The sequence below is a fragment of the Odontesthes bonariensis genome, chromosome 1, assembly GCF_027942865.1.
Source record: "Odontesthes bonariensis isolate fOdoBon6 chromosome 1, fOdoBon6.hap1, whole genome shotgun sequence".
Lineage (NCBI taxonomy): Eukaryota > Metazoa > Chordata > Actinopteri > Atheriniformes > Atherinopsidae > Odontesthes > Odontesthes bonariensis.
In genome coordinates this window covers 22,616,589-22,637,448 of record NC_134506.1, presented here as the reverse complement: position 1 = coordinate 22,637,448, position 20,860 = coordinate 22,616,589, and the positions used below count along the sequence as shown (strand labels likewise).

General features: G+C 41.1%; 2 protein-coding genes across 4 annotated transcripts in view; both read left to right on the top strand.

The window, feature by feature from the left end:
* tead1b (TEA domain family member 1b) overlaps positions 1 to 14,271 on the top strand; it is a 57,668-nt gene extending 43,397 nt beyond the window's left edge. For all 3 annotated transcript variants that reach the window (XM_075460558.1, XM_075460566.1, XM_075460547.1), the window contains 9 exons: positions 3,435 to 3,446; positions 4,357 to 4,488; positions 4,770 to 4,816; positions 4,925 to 4,983; positions 5,798 to 5,922; positions 7,072 to 7,245; positions 9,146 to 9,286; positions 9,385 to 9,537; positions 10,862 to 14,271. In XM_075460558.1, the coding sequence (XP_075316673.1) occupies positions 3,435 to 3,446; positions 4,357 to 4,488; positions 4,770 to 4,816; positions 4,925 to 4,983; positions 5,798 to 5,922; positions 7,072 to 7,245; positions 9,146 to 9,286; positions 9,385 to 9,537; positions 10,862 to 10,975 (957 nt within the window). In that variant the 3' untranslated portion in view covers positions 10,976 to 14,271. The remainder of the gene's footprint in view (positions 1 to 3,434; positions 3,447 to 4,356; positions 4,489 to 4,769; positions 4,817 to 4,924; positions 4,984 to 5,797; positions 5,923 to 7,071; positions 7,246 to 9,145; positions 9,287 to 9,384; positions 9,538 to 10,861) is intronic.
* A 3,315-nt stretch (positions 14,272 to 17,586) lies between these two features.
* Positions 17,587 to 19,281, top strand: rassf10b (Ras association domain family member 10b). The gene has a single exon (XM_075471051.1). It carries the CDS (start codon positions 17,771 to 17,773, stop codon positions 19,094 to 19,096), a length of 1,326 nt encoding a protein of 441 aa, XP_075327166.1. The 5' UTR covers positions 17,587 to 17,770; the 3' UTR covers positions 19,097 to 19,281.
* Positions 19,282 to 20,860: the final 1,579 nt, after the last annotated feature.

Below are 20,860 nucleotides of genomic sequence, written 5' to 3'. Positions count from 1 at the left end.
TGCAAAAAGAGAAATTCAGCTTGGTACCATGGGCTTGAAGGCTTTAGAGTCTCACGCCAAGTCCTCCAAGCAAATGAATAATATCGAAGCAAAGGATCAAACTCCTTCCATCGCCGGGGTGTTTCAACCGGCCAACGCTAGCCAGTTAGCTATTAATGTATCTGAGCTAGCAGATAACGTTAACTGTGAGTAGATCTGCGAACAGCTTTTGGGTCCACACCAACCATGAAAGCAGAGGTGTTGTGGACTCTTAACACAATCGCCAAACACCATTCATATAATGGAAACGAGGGTATTTCAGAGTTGTTTAAATGCATGTTCCCCGATTCCGACATCGCTGCCACAATTACTTGTGGTCCCGACAAAACGGCGTACATAGCCAAGTTTGGTTTAGCTGTGTATATTAAAGAGGAACTGGTGTCCAAGGTAAACAAATCACCATTTGTTCTTATGTTCGATGAGAGCCTCAACGAAACGACAAATTTTTTAGTTGATTTTCATTATTTATAGTTCTCTCTACTCCCCATATTCCCAGCATGGAATAAGTAGCTAGCTAACATAACCAATGTTAAAAAACAACTTAACTGTGTCAGTTAAACTTTTTTGTGGTCTGCTGAAATTTTCTTTGATTTTTCACACCTCTGTTTGGCTTGTTGTCTGTGTCTGTGCTGTGGTGTTGTATTGTTTACTACTACTATGCTGCAATGTTTCATCAATGCCTTATGTAGGAGCTATTTGTAGAGTTAGCTTTTGTTTTTTGGTTCTAGTTGTAAATTTAATTTACTAATTATGAGTAACTTTATTTGATTCATTTCAGTGCTTTATTTAGATTAGATTTTTCTTGCTAATATTCTTTGTTAGTTATTTGTTTTGAATATTTTGATAATTGGGTCACACTGTGCACCTGAGTCTATTTATGTAGGTAGGCACCTGGAGTACCAGCATGCACTGGGGTGGGCCAATAGTTTTTACCAGGGAAAGGGAGAGAGCATTAGGTTTTCTTTGTTCTTTTGTTTGTTTTATTGTTTTGGAAATAAATCATCAGAAAAACGCAAGAATTCATTTTTGGACATTCATCTTCTTTTGCCTGCGTTAAACCACATCCCCATGGTGCATCAGTGGCCTTTTGATTTTGTTTGCTTTAAGTTTAATTTGTTTTTTATGGACAAATGGCCACTACACCTTACACAGTCCACACTTTCATTTGTTTGAGAAATAAATGAACAAATAAAAAAAAAAAAAAAGTTTCTCTTTGCCGGTAGGTCTGTGAAATAGGCCGTGAAATGGGTATTATTTTTTTTTATAAATGGTCTTAAAAAGGTCTTAAAAAGACTTAAATTTGACTTGAAGAAACCTGTAGGAACCCTGTCCTGTCGATTAGTATTTATTGAAACAATTTTGAACAAAATACGAGTTTGCAGTCAAACAAGACAAAGTCGTGTTTCGGACTCTGTTAGCTTTTTCTTTCGCATAAATGCGGCGCAAGTAAAAACACTGATATCAGAAAGCCAGTTCTTGTCACCGTAAATATTGTAACATGCTAATGTCTACTGCTAATAAAGCTCGGGATCTCCGTTTAGCATGTTTTTGTTTTGTTTTGTTTGTTTTGTTTTATTTGCTAATAAACACTAAAGACAAAGAACAGACGAGTCTGAAGGGATTTCTGGTGGTTTTTCAGGAATTTGTTCATAAACCAAACTCTTGGACAATCTCGAATTAAAACCATATAGAAAAAGATTAGCCAGTTAGCCATTTTTTCCCGAGTAAGGCGGAGCTAAAGATTTTTAAACGTGTCACTCGTGAATTTAGCTGTGGCATTAGATGAAAAGTCGGGATCGTTTAAGTCAGCCGGACTCTCAACTTGGAGACAATAAAGTCCTGATCAAAATGACGTGCTAAGAGATTTAAGTTGTCCGTGTTTCCGTCTGGATCGCAGCGGTGGACAGATTGAGCCTTAATGTGGTCGATTGTGAGAACTTGTCAAATATACGTGCTATTAAAACAAAACGATTTTATTATAATAATTTATATTAAAACATTATTTTGCAATAACACTGTACAGAATACATCCCAGAATATTCACTTACCGGTCAGCCTCAAATGTTTCATGCTATTCGTATTTGTGTAGATTTAGTCTAAGTGTGCACATGCTGCAAAGCATGCAGGCATTGGCTGTCGGTGAGTGGCTGAGCGCTGACGCTCTGGAAAACTGTCTGCTTACATCTCTTACAAAGTAGATTTCATGGGGGGGGAAAAAAACAACTGGCATGGCAAGAGAGGGGTGGGGCGGGGGGTGTCTGTGTTTAACAAAAAAGTGAAGCTGAGATTACACCTCTACTTCCTTTTCAACATAACCCAACTTTTCCCAGCTGTGGAAGGCTCAGTGATGCACATTCAGAGTGGAGAATGGCCGTAAAGCTGGCTGTTTCTGAAATGCCCTCTCTGCTCTCTTCTTCTTCTGTTTTTACTGCCTGTTGATAACTCCTGGTTGTCACAATGCCGTGGCCGTCAGTCACTTTCCCTCCTCCCCATTCAGATGTCGTCATTTCAGAGTGTTCTCGTCAGTTATTTCAGAAATTGTGAAATCTGTTCAAATCATGGAGGAAAGCTTTTCAGAATGTCAGATTAAAATGGGAGAGGGGCATTGTGAAAGAAGTCATCTTGAATCTTACTGACCTGTATTTTTTGGTATTTTTACATCAAAGGACAATTCCCCCCATGTTTCATTTTCATCTTTCTTGTGTAACTGACTATAAGTTTTGACTTTCACACTTCGCTCCTCTCCCTGTATTCAACCCAAATTAATGACCCGTCATTAGTGTGTGTGTGTGTGTGTGTGTGTGTGTGTGTGTGTGTGTGTGTGTGTGTGTGTGTGTGTGTGCGTGTGTGTGTGTGCAGAGAGACTGAGTCAGACAAGCAGCTAGCCACATGAATGCCTGGTCTTTCAGTGGCACAGGCGGCAGGCTGAAGAAAAACAGACAGCTTTTGTATGAATCCCTGTCTTTTCTCATTTAAAGCAAATTAGAGTTCAGTGGCAAAGAGAAATGCAAGTGTCCCCTTCATTTTGGGCGGAATCAAGACCTGCTGTTTCTGGTCTTCTCTATAGCATTTTAGTCAAATTATTGTCATTACTTTGCCGTTTGGTTTTGTCTCGTGATGACTGCTGACCAGATTGTGGAAAGTATAGAGACAATATAGATTGACCAGGGATAACATGTAGATGTAAATGTCCCTGTCCATTTGTTGTCAAGTGTTAATTACATATCTGTACATGTTTTATAGTGTTAAGAAGACAAACGTTCTCAACTTGAAGTGGAAGGATCTTTTTGTTTAATCTGCCTGATGTAGTTTGAGCATTTTTCATGCCTAACTCACACTTGAATTACTAACAGTAGGTGAACTGCAAATTGACAATACTGTTTGTTTGCATTTAGGTTACAAGTATGGTAAGTATTTGTTTTCTCTTTGCTTTGCTTTATTTAGGGCCTGCTTCTTCTGCATCTCCATCTGCTCCAGTCGTAGTGACACCGTAGCTGCTCCGTGTTTTCTGTGTTTATTGCCGTCAGCGTGTGTCATCGTCTACAAGCACATTGTAGCTTGACTTTGCTTTGTGAACTTCTGCTGCCAGCATGCTTGCCTGTAACTTCTGCCACCAGTGAGTCTGCATGGGTTGCCTGTGTGCGTGGTCTGCTGCAGTATTTATGGCCCCTGGATAACATCCATTTGGTTTAATGAAAAAAATTCAAAAAAGGAAGAAATGTCATGCGATGTAGAGTGCACCTCTTCAGACTTTCCCAGTAATGTTCAAATTGACTGTACGACCAGGGCTTTAAAACAAAAAGGGAAAAAAAGAAAGATATTTCCTGATGATTTGCGAACCTCTTTTACAAAGATAAAGATAAGCAAAAGAAACTAGCTGGAGTTGTGTGTGACTCTTAAAATTGGTGTCTTTACGATTAACTTCAGAAATTCTTTTGGATCTTAAGATGTGATGAGTTTTGACATGCAGACAAATGCAGCCTTGAGGGAAGTGCTTCTGAATGAGTTTTGAAAAAGATATATTTTTGCGGGAGATTAGTCAACACGTAAACTTTCATTTCAGTGCATACCACTGCTGGCCACAGCATATTAAAATTCAGAAGTCATTGTTTAGCACATACCTTGAAAAAAAAGGTCTCCCTTTAGCATAGCAGTGCTAAAGCTGCTTCTTTTAACCTGCTTGCTGTTGGCTCTTGTGAGAAAGGTCGGTGATGCTTTCAGTGTGTTGTTTAGAGCCTGGTTGTTTTTTACCACTGCAACATGCCCCCCTCCGTCTCTACTGCGTGAGTGCTAAGCCTTTTGTGACTGCTGTTAAAGGACCAAGCCGTGAAGGACAAAGCACTCCAGAGCATGGCCTCCATGTCCTCGGCTCAGATCGTCTCTGCCACGGCTATTCACAACAAGCTTGGGCTGCCAGGCATCCCTCGGCCGGCCTTCCCTGGAGCAGGGGTAAGAGCCTTGCCGGCACCCCAGTATTGATCCATTCTGTCTAGCTGCACCCAGAGCAGCAGGGCCAACCACAGCAACACCCGCGCCAAATCACATTACACACCACAGCTTTGCACAACTGCCCCTATCTGATAAGCTCATGATGAAAAGGAGTGGTAGTCAAGATAACTACAACCACTGAACACTAAGAGCCATTTTGATCTTTCCACTAACAGCTGCTCACAGTTGGATGTTCTTTGTTGTTTGTTCATTGTTGTGAATTTTTATTTCTAATTGTCCAGTTATGGCAGGGTATGATATCGACTGGTCAGCCAGGATCCTCACAGGAGTGAGTGTCATACATTATTGTTAGTGAAGTAAATCCTTAAATCTCTGGCAATACATTTTGTGTTTGCATGGATTTTTTTGATCTAATGAACATCTCTTTCTGTTTCAGTACTAAGCCTTTCACCCAGCAACCCTACCCCATGCAGCCAGCAGTCACAACCCTTTCAAGTGAGAATTTAACCTGATTAGAGAATGATGGCAGATTTACCATTCAAGCAATTGTGAAAATTAAAACATGAAACTTGTTTTTCACACGTCCAGCCTAGCCCCATGATGAATACACAAACTCAGACCCCTTTCTCTTCTTTTCCCCGAGTCGTTTGAAACATCCTGAACCTCCTCAGTTGCTGCCCTAAACTCACTGTAAGAATCAGCTGGTTTTCTTGCTGTAAAACCAATAAGCTGATGGATAGAGGTCTGGTCAGAGGTAGCAGTGACAGTATGGGCTAGTTTTGATACTTTGAACCCATGTTGTCCCAAGATTAAGCAGGTTATCGACAGTGCAGCTCTAAGAAGGATAGGGTAAAGATTTGGAAAGACTTAAAATCACTTTCTGCAACTTCCGTTTTTGTGAGTGAATGTGTTTATCTGAAGTTTGCACTAATATGATAAATCAAAAGTAAACAATCAATTTAACTGCAGACGCTGTTCAAATCCAACATTTATTATCCAACATTAAGATATGCACGGCCCACTGCTTGCTCCTATTTATATGATAATTTTTCTAAATTTGCACAGATTCATTTAATGTATTTTGCTTGTGCAGTTTGTGAATTTGGATTTATCGGAAGCAAAGGGTAACATTAACGCTGACATAAGCCCACCTGGCTCCCAACAGATGTCCTCAGAGATACTTAGCCTTATGCCTGATATGACATTTGGCTTTGCTTTAGTGTTTTAAGATGAAAATGTTCCGGCCGTGTTGTAAAAAAAACCAAAGCTGACAGAGGATGAACCTGTAGTTGTTGTGGTGTCACTGCAGGTTATGAGCCCACAGCAGCTCCAGCACCCACAGCACCAGCATGGCAGGGCCGCTCCATCGGTACTTCTAAACTCCGACTGGTGGAGTTTTCCGCTTTCTTAGAGCAACAGAGAGACCCGGACTCGGTGAGTGGAGCGTTGCGCCAAAGCATGAAATATCACCATCCCATGGTGTTCATTCCCACCTCTTATCATCTCGTCCCTTCACACTGGGACACTTTCCTATGCAGAGAGGAGGCCAAAACGAGCTGAAAGCTGGTGAAGGCTGGTCCTTAGCGACGCTTAGCGCATGAAAACCTGCAAAAATAATGAATAACTGTATTAATCGGTTCCTTAAAAGGCAGGCTCAAATCGATACACAACGCACAGACTCGCTAATCGTGAGCCAACTCCTGTTTCTTGTTTGCTTTAGCAATTAATCGCCTTTTCACATTTTCTAATATGACATGACAACAGTCATTTATCTAACACGCAACATCATGCTTAAATTGTGCATTTGCACTCAGGGCTACATGCTGGGGAGGCTGCTTTAAATTGAAATGGGTCACCACGTGACTGCGTTTCACATCGTTACGACTAAGACCTCAAAACATCTGAAAACAGTGTTATTCTTTGATTCACCGTTTCTCTTTAACTGCTTTATTCTAAGCATCGTGCCTTTGCTTTAACAGACCACAGTTTTCATTCAAATTACAAAACCGAACGCTGATGTTATCATTTAAAAGCTTTAGAAAAAGGGCGAACCAAAAGAGCTCGCCTATTATTTTAGAATTGTTTATTCGGTTTGGTTTATGTTGTCTTTGTTGTGAAGATGCTGCTTTCCAAACCCAGCAGAGCTCATCTACTAGCTGGCTGGTGGGATAATTATTTCACGATGCAGTTTTGCCTGATTCAAGCCTTGAGTTAGATTCATCTTTGTCAGAGTTTGTGGTATCACAGCCGAAGTTTATTGAAATTGGTCGTAGTATTCTCACACTCCCAACTTTGTTAAAAAACAAAGTGGAGCACAACATTATTGCCTCATTTGTGCCTCATGAAATATAGAAGTTGGTGAAACCTATTCAGACAGATGGATAAAAAGCAGTGTTGCAGAGGGTAGTTTCTCATCACCACAGTGTATTGTTACCAATCTAATCCTGGATATCACTTGCTTATTATGTTGGTTATTTGCCAGAACAGGCTTACTCTGCTTCAGTAAACCTTCTGCACTGATGGATTTTTTTTATTTAATTTATTTTTTTTAGCTAGTGATGTGCTATTTATTTGCTCTTTCAGTACAACAAGCACCTGTTTGTACACATCGGACAGACGAATCATTCCTACAGTGACGCCCTGCTGGAGTCGGTGGACATCCGTCAGATTTATGACAAATTCCCAGAAAAGAAGGGAGGACTGAAGGAGCTGTATGGAAAAGGCCCCCAGAATTCATTCTTCCTCATAAAATTTTGGGTGAGTGCAGTTTATCTGTCAAATTAATGAGTTTGATTCATACAATAATGTTTTACACATACCCGCTTTAATGTCACCATAACCCTCCAAACAAAGTGCAATATTTGATGGCAGACTCCTGTTCAGTAGGAGTGAGCTCAGGTTAGTGTTCAGTGATTGGGAGTAATCAGGCTACACAGAGAAGATTGCTCTCTTAATGTTTGCAGAATGCACTCTGCTATATTTGGACTGGCATAGCAGGAGAGCTTTTGATCAAAGCACTCGCTAATTCAGTCTAATATCCCCAAACAATGGAGTGACCTGGTTGCACTCCTAATGGCTGTTTAAACATTGCATGTATTTCCTCCCTGATGCAAAATGCTAACAAGCGGCAGCCAACAAAGTAGGCCCCGCATGCACTTGGACCAAGTCCCCTCAAATTCCTTTTGAAGTGACCGACAAATCTAAAATTCAAATGAAAGACAGAATCTGCACAATAATGAATGTGTAACTACTTTGCTTAATGAAGGAGGAGAATGTTGTTGGGAGGATGTCTCCTCTTTTTATGTCCATAATGAACAGGATGTAAGGGGCACAGAAAGGCGGCCCTCCAGGAGCAGACCCGTTCAACCTTGTAAATCAGTCTTTTAATGTAACTTCATTTCATTTTCTTTAGAGTATCCCCCCCCCCCCCAGTAAGGATGCATTAACAGGCTCATTCAGATGTGGCCTTGATCGTCTGATTTGATGTGCGATGTATACAGATGATCTCAACAGATCTGTGATCACACAGATTCTGTATATGCGGTGTTTCTGTTTCATACACGGCGTGCACCATTTCCTTTTATTGTTTTATTATTACAAAGTATTATTGTTAAATGTTCAATTCTAACAGGAAAAGATGCAACACCTCAAAGCAAAACTTTGTTGAAAGCAAATGAACGGTGCAGATGGAGGTCAGTGTAGACGTGATAAACACAGAAACATCTTCGCAGACACCTGCAGCTCCACACTGCATACAGATGCAGGGAATAGCAGGTGGATCATGAGCTGGTAAGAAGCCACATGTTCCAATCAGTTGTTGGTTGTAAAGTACTAAAAGAGTCAACTTTACTCTCAGCAGGGGGAAGGGGGGGTAAAACATGGCTCCACTTCAAATACACCATCGCTGTAACTGCTTGGTGTGTAAATACCTGCGTTTCCATTCACTGTCAAAGCCCATTCTGATGAGACCTTTTGAAAAGCTGCAATAAAGAAATATGAATCCGACAATGTCAGTCGTCTGGTTTGAAGTGCAGAAACTAGGCTGCATAGTGTCCCCAGGTGGTTGTAATGCATTAGAAGGAGGACAGAAACCTTGAAAAAGGAAAACAACACTTATTTTGGTGGGCATCTGCAGTAAGAAAATGGGAAAAGCTCTGCTGCATAAATGACTTTCATCTCAGGGAGTATCTGGGATATTATATCATATCTGGTAAGTCGCTGGTTAGTCATGTTACTTCATTGTTCCCCGCTTCCTGAAACAGCTGGTGAGTCGCGTCATCTTTGCTCTTCAGAAGTTATTTATGAAATTTACAAAGCTGTTCTCCGCTGATGGTGCTTCAGGTCTTCTTTGAAACGTGAAAGAATCACCTCAAGTGTGGTGTTTTATTTATTTATTCAATTATGCATTTTTTTTTTTTTACTTTTTCAGTTGAACATTTTTTTTTTAACTCACATCTTCTTCATGCAAATCGAAAACAGCAAGGAAGGAAGCCTGGCTATTTAATTACAGGGTTGCACGGTGCTGTCTTGGTAAACTTGTGTTGTTTCAAATGTCCTCTATGAATAAAGTTGACAAAAGTGATATTTCTGTAACTGACTACCCTAAACATACGTTTGCTTTCATACTCAGTATTTTCACTTTTCTTTTGTTCCTCAGGCTGATTTGAATTGCAACATTCAAGATGATACCGGATCTTTCTATGGAGTCACCAGTCAGTATGAGAGTTCAGAGAACATGACCATAACGTGTTCAACAAAGGTTTGCTCCTTCGGCAAGCAGGTGGTCGAGAAAGTCGAGGTATGGACTCACTCTTCAGTCCAGGGAATCAAAACGACGCCCGGAGTCTGAGCAGCACCAACGTGCTCTCTAACATCTCTGCTTCTTCTTTTCCTCAGACGGAATACGCGCGCTTTGAGAACGGGCGCTTCGTCTACCGGATAAACAGGTCTCCCATGTGTGAATACATGATCAACTTCATCCACAAGCTAAAACATCTGCCGGAGAAATATATGATGAACAGCGTACTGGAGAACTTCACCATCTTATTGGTAATCACCTTGCTGACCTGAGTGGATGACGTCCTTCTTCAGGGCTCTCATTCTTTCTCTCTTTTCTGCTGGGATGTGTTGGTGGCTCCAGCTGGCTATAAAAGGTGGGGGTGGGGGGGAGTGGATGAAAAATGAGGGTTTGGCTGGGCTCTGAGATGGGTTCCTCTTGCTGGTCTCACATTCCTGTCATTCCACAAAGGATGAAACGTCGTCCGAGGAGCCTCGTTATCTGCAGAGGAAGGGGAGGATAAGAGAGGGCATGAACTCCTGTTGTTAGCCATCACACAAGTTCTTAAGGTGTCATTTGCCTCTACTGAGAAAAAAAAAAAAAAGGATTAGAAATACAGGCTTGATCCACATGTTGGACGTGCGTGTGCAAATAAGTAAAGTTGGCCTCCTTTTTTTTTTTTTTTACCAAAATCATCAAGGCTGAGATTAAGCTTAAAGTCATTTTTATGAGTCTTCTTGATGTATAGACTTCCACAAATCAAATTAAGAAGAAGCCTACCTACCACTCAGTTGTTAATGGATGAAAGCATATGAGACAAAAACATGTTTTACCTTCTTTTTAGGGTCCAAGCAGCAAAATGAAACTATTGAAACTGTAGTGTTTTTTTTTTTTTATTCTGAAATGCTGTGCAGACATCGGGACTGGCTAAGATTTACATATTTTATGGGTCTTGCACTTCTCCACAGAGCAATGTGGCCCCCAGGAATCAGCACCAGATGGACTTCACCACACTGATCCATCTTCACAGGATTTAAATAAAACTAATTTGGACCCGTAAGCCAAGCCCAACAGGAAGTTAACCATTCTGAGTTTACTTCTCAATCTATTTTCAGACACTCCCACAGATGTTATTGGCTCTGCGTGATATTTAGAAAAATCAGATGTGTCGTTGTGTTATAGTTGTGACTCTACGGCGCTGTTCATCTCGCACCAGATGCGCTCCCAGTTTCCTGTAATAAGAAACGAGGTGAAAGGTAGAACTCAATAATAAAACGGTTTGTTTTTGAGCCAAGACTGTTTAATTTCCAGTCTGAAATGTATTTTCTGTTGCATATTTGACCACTTTCATAACAAGAAACATCATATGACGTCTGTCTCAGTATTGACACCAAAACTATAGTTAAGCGTCTTTCTAATGACGGCTGATGAATGCACATGAGCAATGAAGACATTTCTCATGTCAGAGCAAGATGAGCATTCGATCAGAGCACAAAATGCTCTGACGTCGCGTCTTCATGCTGTTTAGCTCCTCCGAAAACACGGCAACCGCGAAGCGCTTACAGAGTTTAACGCCGACTGTGTTTTCCCTCGCAGGTGGTGACGAACAGGGACACCCAGGAGACGCTGCTATGTATGGCGTGCGTATTTGAAGTTTCAAACAGCGAGCACGGCGCCCAGCATCATATCTACAGACTGGTAAAAGAATGACTGCCCCTATCCTTCCCCCACGCACTCTCCAGTTTTTCATAGACTTACCAACCTCAGAACAAGTGGCAGTGCCTCTACTAAAGTCATACCTTCGATGCTCTATGGTCGAGGTATCGGGGGGAAGTCTGTTGTTAAAAATCTGTTTTAATATAGGTGTTTGTTATTTGACTGCAGCTGTGAATTGCGGTACAGTTGTTTTATGAGTCAATGGGAACTTTTATGGGAATTTTTGAATTTGTCGAGTTGGTCTCCGTCGGGTATACATGTGGCCGTTTCTAAAAATAACTACCTTAATTAATCTGATAAATGGAAATGATGTCTGTCGTCTTCTTTCTTCTGTATACTAAGAGAGAAAAAGGATGCAGCGGCCTGTCGTGGTGTGTACAGTGTGTTTTGAGGGTGTTTTGTTTGTCAGTGCTTCATGATTTGTGGGAATACACACTGTAGGTATACAGACATACACCCACAGCAGACAGATTTCCCAAAGAAACGCAACTCACACTATATACACACACAGAGTAGATGAAAGCAAGTGGTTAGAAATATTACAGGAATATTGTCTTTTAAAAACACAAGCTCTGCTTTTTTTAGTCGTATATTTATCCCCGTTGAAGCACTCCACATCTTAGACACTAACAAAAGAAACAATGGACTGTGAAAAATAAAACACTTTGCCTGCATCTGCTCCATAAATGTAGAGAGTATTTCTGTGCTGCCGAATCTCCTCTGTGACAACTGACAAGAGAATTTTGAGGTTCTGGACAGGTGAAAGTGTGGCTAAAATGACTCTGAATCGGACTCATGTGGTCCAAAAAGCACTTTGCTCCCCTCCCAGTGCTCGCCTTTGTGATGCTTACGTTTGCTGTGTGGCTTTAAAACCACAGTTTGAATTATTGTGACACGATAAATCCCCCCTGAATCACCCTGAATATATTTCCCCTCCGGGATCATGGTGTAAAAACTCCAGCCAGAGCACTGCTGCCTTCATGCTCGCACCGTGTTCATGTGTTTATGTGGCCTACACCCATCCCAAGCCTTAAACATGTTAAAGCTGTGTGTGAACTCCAAAAGACGCCACTAAAGCTGTGATCTCCACATGGAAAGACTCTGTTTGTTTGCAGTGTGTATACAATACAATCTGCCAAAGTGTAAGTGTACAGTGCCTTAGAATATACGCATTGCCCTTTGTTTTAAGTGTAAAATCGGTTTTGTGAATGAAACGGGCAAAAAATACAATGAACTACTTGATGTGCATCTTCACATCTTAGGAACGATGCTTCATGAAATTTGTGCACTCCTGGAAATCCATTTTTTGTTGATTTTTTTTTATTTTTTTTTTTTTTTTTTTTTTTTTTTTTTTTCCAAGACGCAGTACGCTTATGTTAAAATAAGTTTCTAAGCTCAGAGGGGGGGGGGTTGTTTTGTTTTTTTTCTTCTTTTTTCTCTAACGCTGTATTGATCTTGTACAAGTGTACTACAGACACGCGACCGACTGCCTTTCCTGTTGCAGAAGACCAAAAACAAATCGGGAGAATGTTTTGTCATGTCCGGCGTGATGGCGAGGAAGTGCCTTTTTGGTTTCACATTTCCAGCTTCAGAAACATCGAACAAAAAAAAATCAAGTTTAAATGTTGCTCGACCAAAAATGACACACAAGTGAAACCAATCACCACATTGCCTTGTTAAAGGACGAAGGACTGACTGACAGCAGGGGAAACATAGATATTGGTTAAATGAATAAATCATATATTCTCCTTTTTTTTTTTTTTTTTTTTTTTTTTTTTTTTTAACAATGTAAATTGATTTAAAAAATAAAAATACATATTTGAAGAAACTGTTTCTTTTACTGGAGGTTAAAGACTCCCGCTGACCGCGTGCAGAATGCCGGCTCAGAAACATTGAAGCTGTCTTGCTTCGTGCACACTTGCAGGCTCAAGTGTTTGTAAAAAAATAAAAAAAAAAAAATAAAAAAAAGGGGGTATTTTGAAACCTTACGGTTTCCTTTCTCCCGCGACCTCGCACTCACGCGGGATGACGACCTCAGAATATTTGAAGAGATGCTACCTTTCTGTTTAAGTGTCGCACAGCTGCGACACTGACGAGGCAGGGACCGACTTAAGCTTTTTATCATTTACTTAAATCACTGAAGCATCGGAAGCGAAAGTTTTATTTACCAGGAGCTCTGCAGTGCAAACTATGAAATCACATTTAGGACTGTTTCTGTAGATAAATCTGAAATGGCTTCAACCATGTTTGACAAACTTAATCTTGTTTTTGTTTTTTTGTTTTTTGTTTTTTGTTTTTTTGCTTTTTTACAGCTACTACAGTAGTGTGGACGGGGGCATCGAGGCTATTGCCTCCGCTGTGAGGCTCATAATTACGTAATAGTTTCACTGTTTCTTACAAAGATTATAATCATCTGAAGTATTTTAATCAAAGAATCTCTAAATAACTGCAGACAGTGTCTCTGGAGGACGCAGATGAGAGTTCAATCATTCAGTATTTTTGCCACAGTTCTGTGGAAACCGTCGAGTTGTAACGTTTTTTTGTTTTTTTTCCCCTTCTCATGTTTACCCCGTGTATCTGTTGACATTTATTGATTACATACTGTAGTGAGATGTTCCTGTTTACTAATTGTACTTGTATACTTGGTTTTGTGATGACATTGTCTGTATATTGCAAGCCCAGTAAGATGGTAATGTTGTCACTGCTGCACTGCTGTTACATTCTGACATTTTAACACTAAAACAGCAGGACTGATGCCTTTAAAGGCGCAAATGACTGGTGGCGGGCCATTTTTCGAGGGAAAATGGACACGCGGGCACACAAAAGCGGCTAATTTCAATCATGCTACAAACATATCAGCAGTTTAGCTCTTGTTATTTGTAAATTTTCTCAGAGTAGGTACTGGTACCTTTCTGTTTTATGACCATCTCTGATGGTGGCTTTAAAGTGATTCTTGACATAGCTCACCCATAGCTGTCACTCACTCACTCGGGTTTTGTGTGCAGATGTTCCGTTTGGTTTCTTTTTGTAAAAAGGTGCTTTGTATAAAAGTTTATCCTAGCTTTTCTTGGTACAGATGTGTGATATCTTTTCATATCCATGACCCAAATGTGTTGGAGCAACGGCGAGAAAAGAAGCTGTGCTATGTGTCCGTGTGGTCTTGTCTTTGCTCCGTAACATGATGATGCCTTCTTGACAACAGTACATATTTTGTAGCTCTCTAGATACTTTGTATGTATGCAATATTAAAGTTAAATGAATCCGAAAAGCATTTCCTCCTCCTTGTTGTCACTTGAGTAAAAAGCTGAGGGCTGAATCACTCACCGCTACTCTGTTTTCTCACATGCTGAAAGGTGCCAGATGTGTAGCGCTCAACTGCGAGAACCTCATATGAACAGCAGATGGAGACTGTCCCTTGCTTCACTTTGAACTTCTCCCTCCTTTTTAAGATAACAAGTGTTTAATGTGTGCCGCTGTGTTAACAAACCTCCACCAGAGGGAGACAGAGTTTAAAGGAAGCAAATTGTGTCCTTGTCAGTTTAACCCCAATAAACGACATCGAGGGTCATGCAATTAAAATGGAATCCCATTCAGCATTTGAAGTAAACCTTGGGTGTTGCACTTAAATGAGTTCATGAAATCTTTAAAAATAATTAGGTTTTTTTAATTTTGAAAGAAGGCCCAAATAAAAAGCAGGTTTTAGAAAGTCTTGGCAGCTAATTTTTGAGGTAGTTGATTGTTTTCCCTCTTCAGTGAATGAGCGGATCAAAACAAATCCATTTTAGCACATTGTCCTAAACCCTGTGTACCCTTGTTTTAAAACGGGAGTATGTTCTTAGCCAGTAATTTGAACGTTTTCAGATTCAAATATGATCATTAAGTCTGGCCTGGAGGATCTCTGAAACTGCTGCTAGTACAAATAAGGCACATAAAAAGTCCCGACGTTTTTCTGCGAGATGTCCGAAGAACAGCAGCTGAACTGAGTTCAAGACTGTATCAAACACGGGTCCACAGCAAAACCTATTTATTCTAGTGGTTGTGGAGTGCAGAGGACCATCGTGTGGTCATTTATGACACATTTGATACCGACTCACACACCTCAACATCAACTCCTTTGTGATGCCACATTAACAAAATGCATTTAACTGGCCATACCTTCATTACTCACCTGGGAGGCATTTTCTAGAGAGTTTGGTTTATGGGCCCAAAACTGAATTTGCATTTGGACAAATGAACAGATTAAATCTGCAGCTATCAAAATATACATGTCCATGTGTGCATGGCCCGAGTTGACTAAAAATGTATAACCCTTCTCTCAAATAGTACACACATGTACACACAACCTTATCTAACAGGCTCAAGCATGCTGCAAAAACCCCGAAATGCATTTTAAACACTCGGAACAACACATGTACAATAAGCTTCAGTTAATCCTGGATGTTTGTCTTAAAGTGTGTGAATCGAATCCTTTGTGTGGACATGAGCAGTTGCAACATTTTATGGCTGCTCATGACATCTCCCAAAGATGCCTGAAATCATGTGTTGGGGAGATGAGATCGGAAGGACTGGTTGCCTTATGAATAAAAGTAATCAAAATCCGGTGACTTTAACAATCTGCTTTTCTCACGAGAGATTCGTCGGGTTCAACCGGGTCTCGACCACAACTTTCACAAGACCTCAGACAAAGCATTCTGAAGATGACGAAGCGGGAAAAGGCCACAAAAGCTGCATACCCAGGTATTAATTAATCCGTGACAACACAAACTATGAATGCAGGGAATGAAGGACGGCTGGCACCCTCACCAGGAGTGGACGTTGTGTAAAGATTGTATCAAGAGCTCAACAAGCAGTGCTGAGATGAATTAAGATTTATCCAAAGACGGCAACAAAACGCTTATAGAAATGTTAACAACTAACTTCAGTCTTTGCTCACCTTCTTTATCACTGCGATGAAGAAGGAAGCTGCAGAGGAAACCTCTGATCTTAAATATTGTGGTGTTTGCTGAAAACCTCCAGGATGCTCCAGAATACTTTGTCTGGAAAAATGTCCTGTGGACATATGAAAGAAAAGAAACCTTTGGGGGAAAAATGTACGACGCTATATTTGGTTGGAGAAAAATAGGTTCAACCGACCAAAACCACATCCAAAGCATGAAACACAGTGGAGGGAGCAGCATGGTTTGGGGGAATGTTTTGCTACCTCAGGCCCCAAATACTTTCGCATAAATTGAGGGAACAATTAATAACAAATATTTTACAAGAGACTCTATGTGCAGCAGTCCATGACTCGAAGCTTTCGCTCCTGAGGTCAACCGTGCGCTCACCGTGGGAAGCCTTTTAGCTCAGCTCACCAGTTGGGATTTGTTTCTGCATCTCCAAACTGAGAGTGCATAGACTGAACACAGTGTCAGAGCACTTCAGTGTGTTCCACTGTTGAACTTTTATAGTTTACAGAATCACAAAATGGGCCTGCATTCGATTAGAAGGATGATTATATTCAGAGGTCAAATACGCTTGCTGGAAAACCTCTGAGTGCCGAAAGAACAACAGATTAAGATTGAAAAGGCAATGCTAGAGTTGAGGGCGTTGTAAACTGATTCATCTGAGCTTACTGTGAAGCTGCAAGACTTCAGCTCACAGAAACACGGACACATCTGCAGCTACATTTTTATATTAATTGCAACACAAACAGCACACAGTCGTCGTCTAACATTTATAACCTTAAAGAAACCCTTTTTGTTAAGGCCAGCCCATGCTTTTATTTTCCAGATCTGCTGTGATTGACTGTTTCCTTCAACTGTGTATTTTTAACATTATTTGCCTTATTATAATTTGTGTATCGTTTAAATCTGGCACCGAATGCAAAGTGGAGATTAAAAAACACACAAAAACAATGTGAAAACACAACATTTAGAGAACAAACAAGTAGAAAAAAAAAAAAAAAACACCAACAAAATGTAAAATAAGACAATAAAACAACACATGCAACGACAACAAACATTTTGTTTTGAGAAGAAATGGTGTTTTCTGAAATTTTCATGGTAAAATGTTTTGCTCCCCTAACTGTGCTGGTTATTTCTTTTTTATGGCATGTTGTTGGGCTTCCTGGCTTGCTTTTTTAAATTCATGTTTGTGGAATTAGTGGCTCTCAGAATTGTTACTTTTTTTTTCTATTTTACTTTTTTTTACCCAATGTCTTGGGTTTGGCATGTCAAATCTGAAAATAAAAACAGTGTATTGTTACTTTATTAGATCCAATTTAGAGTTATCCTTAAACCCCGTTATTAGAAAGAGCCTTTTTACACTTTATGCTCTATTTTTATATCAAACATATTTGCGTAATATTTCGTTTTTATTCACTTTGATACTTTTCAAAGTAACCTCCAAATAACACACACACAAAAAAGGGGGAGGGGGGAAATAATGTAAAAATCATTATAGCTTCTGGGATTATATCATCAGCACGAAATCTCCCAGTTAACCACAACATGGAGTCGTTTCACTGACTGTTCTTGGCGGTCATGTGATCCCAGGAGAGGCAGTCAGGACTCAGCATAAACAGGGCACTAAGTGTTTCCCCGTCTGAGCCTCAGAAACGTACACAGAGGACACATGGTGGTTCCAGCCTGCATCTCAGTCGGACTCCTCAGATGCGTGCGGGGACGCAGCGCTCGTGGACTTTGATGCTTACCCCGCCCCCCCGACTCACACACGCGGATTTAGGTCAATTTTAGGAACGTCTGTTTCCTTCGTTTGTGTTTAAGAAATAGGGTTTAGTAGAAATCAACCATGGACGCGGAGGAGAGTAAGATATCAGTGTGGGCCTGCCGGGAAGAAAAGCTGGTCCTCGGCTTGTCAAAGCGCACAACCTGCGCTGATGTTGTCAGAGTGCTTCTGGAGGACCAGAACTCACAGCACGGCCTTTCCACCGAGCAGTCTTACTGCATCGTGGAGAAGTGGAGGGGGTTCGAGAGGGTTTTGCCAAAAAAAACAAAGATTTTAAAGCTTTGGATCGCATGGGGAGATGAGCAGAGGAATGTCAAGTTTGTTTTGGTGAAAAGCGAGGCGTCTTTGGCGACCCACGGCGCCCGGAGCGCAGAGGCGCGCGTGGTGCCCAGCAAACAGAACCTCTGTGTTACCAAGGGGACCGTACGGTGTCCCATGGGTGACATCTCATCCGAGAAACAGCGTCGGGTCGTCAGGAAAGCTTTCAGAAAGTTAGAGAAGATCAATAAAAAGAGGACGCGCGCGGCGCAGCGAGACACGTCCTGTGCGGACAAGATGGAAACTTTGGTTCATCTTGTGGTTTCTCAGGACCATACAATCCGCCAGCAGGTCCAGAGAATTACTGAACTGGATGCAGAGATCGAAATGTGCGAGGCGAAGGTGCATTCTGACAGAATTAAAAGACATGGGATCAATTATGTGCAGAACACGTATTTGGTGGACGCAGCTGCTGCTCCGAGCCAAGAGGGAGACGAGCAGGTGTCAAGTGAGACTGTGGCCAAGTTGGAGCTGTATGTCCGACAGTGCGAGGAGGTGATTAGACTAGAAGATGAGCTGTGGGAGCAGGACACTCTCATTGATACTATCACAGCTCAGATTCAGGAGGAGCTGAACCACCGCTGGATGCGGCGGAGGAAGGAGGAGCAACAGAGCAAGTACTCTGAGCCCGGCGGGGGTTCACCATCCCATCCCCGCGCCGAGACAGACACGTCAGAAAACGAGCTGTTTATGGAGGAAGAGAGGATAAAAACGCAACTAGATGCGAGTTTATACATCGGTCTGCGCCTCAACGCGGATTTAGAAGCTATTAGGAGCGATTTAGAGCTGTCCCAGCAGATTTGTGAAGCGAGAGAGAAGGAAATGAGGGATTTGCAGGAGAAAGTGAACAGTTTGGACGTGGAGGAGGGGGCGGATGGTGAGGAGAGATGCAGCAACGGGACAGAAGATAAGACGACAGAGAGCACTTTGGAGAGGAAAAGCGGGTGGGTGGAGCAAGCCAGGGGACTGTCCAAAGCTCACAGTGTAAATGACGACGACTCGGACACTGGATTAAGTTCACTGCACAGTCAGGACTCAGACAGCCTCCCGGTGTGGGAGTCTCTGGTTTAAGATTTGATCATTAAAATGAGTTTTGGACTCTTTACCACGAGAAAGATCACTTTCAAAGACTCAGGGATGTGGTTCACTCTGCATAAACAATGACATTGCTGTAACCTTTATATGGCATCATAACAATTTCATATTCATATTTACAGAGCAGCGTTTTGAAACAGGTTTCAGAACTTTATGTCATTTTACAAAGAAGGCTGGTGCTCTAACATGAAAATAAAAACTGGTTTTGAGGCTTAAAAATGAGTTCACTTGCTTGTCTTCTTTTCTTTGCAAGTCAAGTCTTTTTTATTTATTTTTTATTGTCAGATAGAAAAACAGAGTCGAACTGGGCACTGAAATTCTTAGGACAGGACACCGTACAGCAGCTACCATAACAAGACATAACATGCCGTAACATGTCATGACATAAGTTCTCTAACAAAAACAGTAACAATAAATAGGCAATACTGCCTGGATACTACAATATACATTTTACGCTAATTACAAGAGCTATACTGAACATATAATACACATAATAGCCTATGCTAATGTAAGACCTATACTAACCTAGAACAATGACCCTGGTATGAGAAAAAAAATGAAAGCCTACTGATGATCTCAGTTGCCAGTTAAGAGATGAGTGAGTGGAGGAAGCAGATTTCCATGACCCCTGCCTTGATGCACAGCTCAGAGACGGCACGGTGGCACAGCCAAAACACAAGACAAAGGTGTTTGGAATTCGTCTGCTGACGTCGAACAACATCCTCTCAGCTTTCACGATGACCCAGAAGCTTAAACCCATGAGAGAAAAAAAAACTTTGCCTTGAATCATAAAGTCAAACAAGCATCTGAAGTCAAAACAGAGGCACAGACCTCAAACAGTTCGATGACCTCTCTTTATCAGACGATAAGAGCTGACATTGTGCACACAGACGTGAAAAGTGTAAGTGCTTTGCCTCCCACGTGTCTCTTTAATTGCAGCTGTTGCTACTGAACCTGAACACTCACAGCTGAACGTTGCAGTCAGACTCTTGGCACAGCAAAGTCTTCAATGGCTTTTGGATCCCTGCAGAGACTGACTACATCTTGCTGATAGGGCAAAAATAAAATCTTTATGAGGGAACAGTGCATATGTAAGACTTCTTTTTCTGCTGGATGTGGGTCGGGTTGTATGAGGAGGTCCGATCATTTAATTGGTTTACAATAATTTTACTCTTGGAAGACTTTACATTTGAAAACATGCATTGATGCAGTCTGGTGACTGCAATTTGGTCAAGAAGAAGAAACTGCTCTTCACTAACCTTTCCTTCTTAAGTCATCCCATCCGTTCACTGTTTCCCGATCAAGTGATAAGTCTCACACAGCATCTCAGTGTTTAAGTTCAAATCTGTTGTCTACAGCTAAAGATCAAGTCAAGAAACGCAAATAAAAGATCAATACACAGCAGTCCATATCAATAAATGAGACCTGAGGTTGAGCTTAATTTGTTCTGGAGAATTTCCCCAAGATCAAATTCTCTCAAGAAAGAAAGATTTCACCAAAGAATAAAATCACACACATACACATTTGTTGTTGGTTTCAGCTGAGAGAGGCTGTATTAAGTTTCCAGGTATTAAGGTTGCTTTATAAATCAAAACTCAAAACACAAAAGTATACATTACCTCCTGCATCCCCAGAGTTGTGTACTCAGAGTACTTAACAGGTGCACTGAAACACTCTAAGCCACAAGGACAATAAAAGATGAACAAGCTGCTTTCTCAGCATATACAATGACTGTGTCAC

Excerpts from the sequence above, each read along its gene's own strand:
- rassf10b (XM_075471051.1), top strand. The coding sequence starts at position 17,771 with ATGGACGCGGAGGAGAGTAAGATATCAGTGTGGGCCTGCCGGGAAGAA.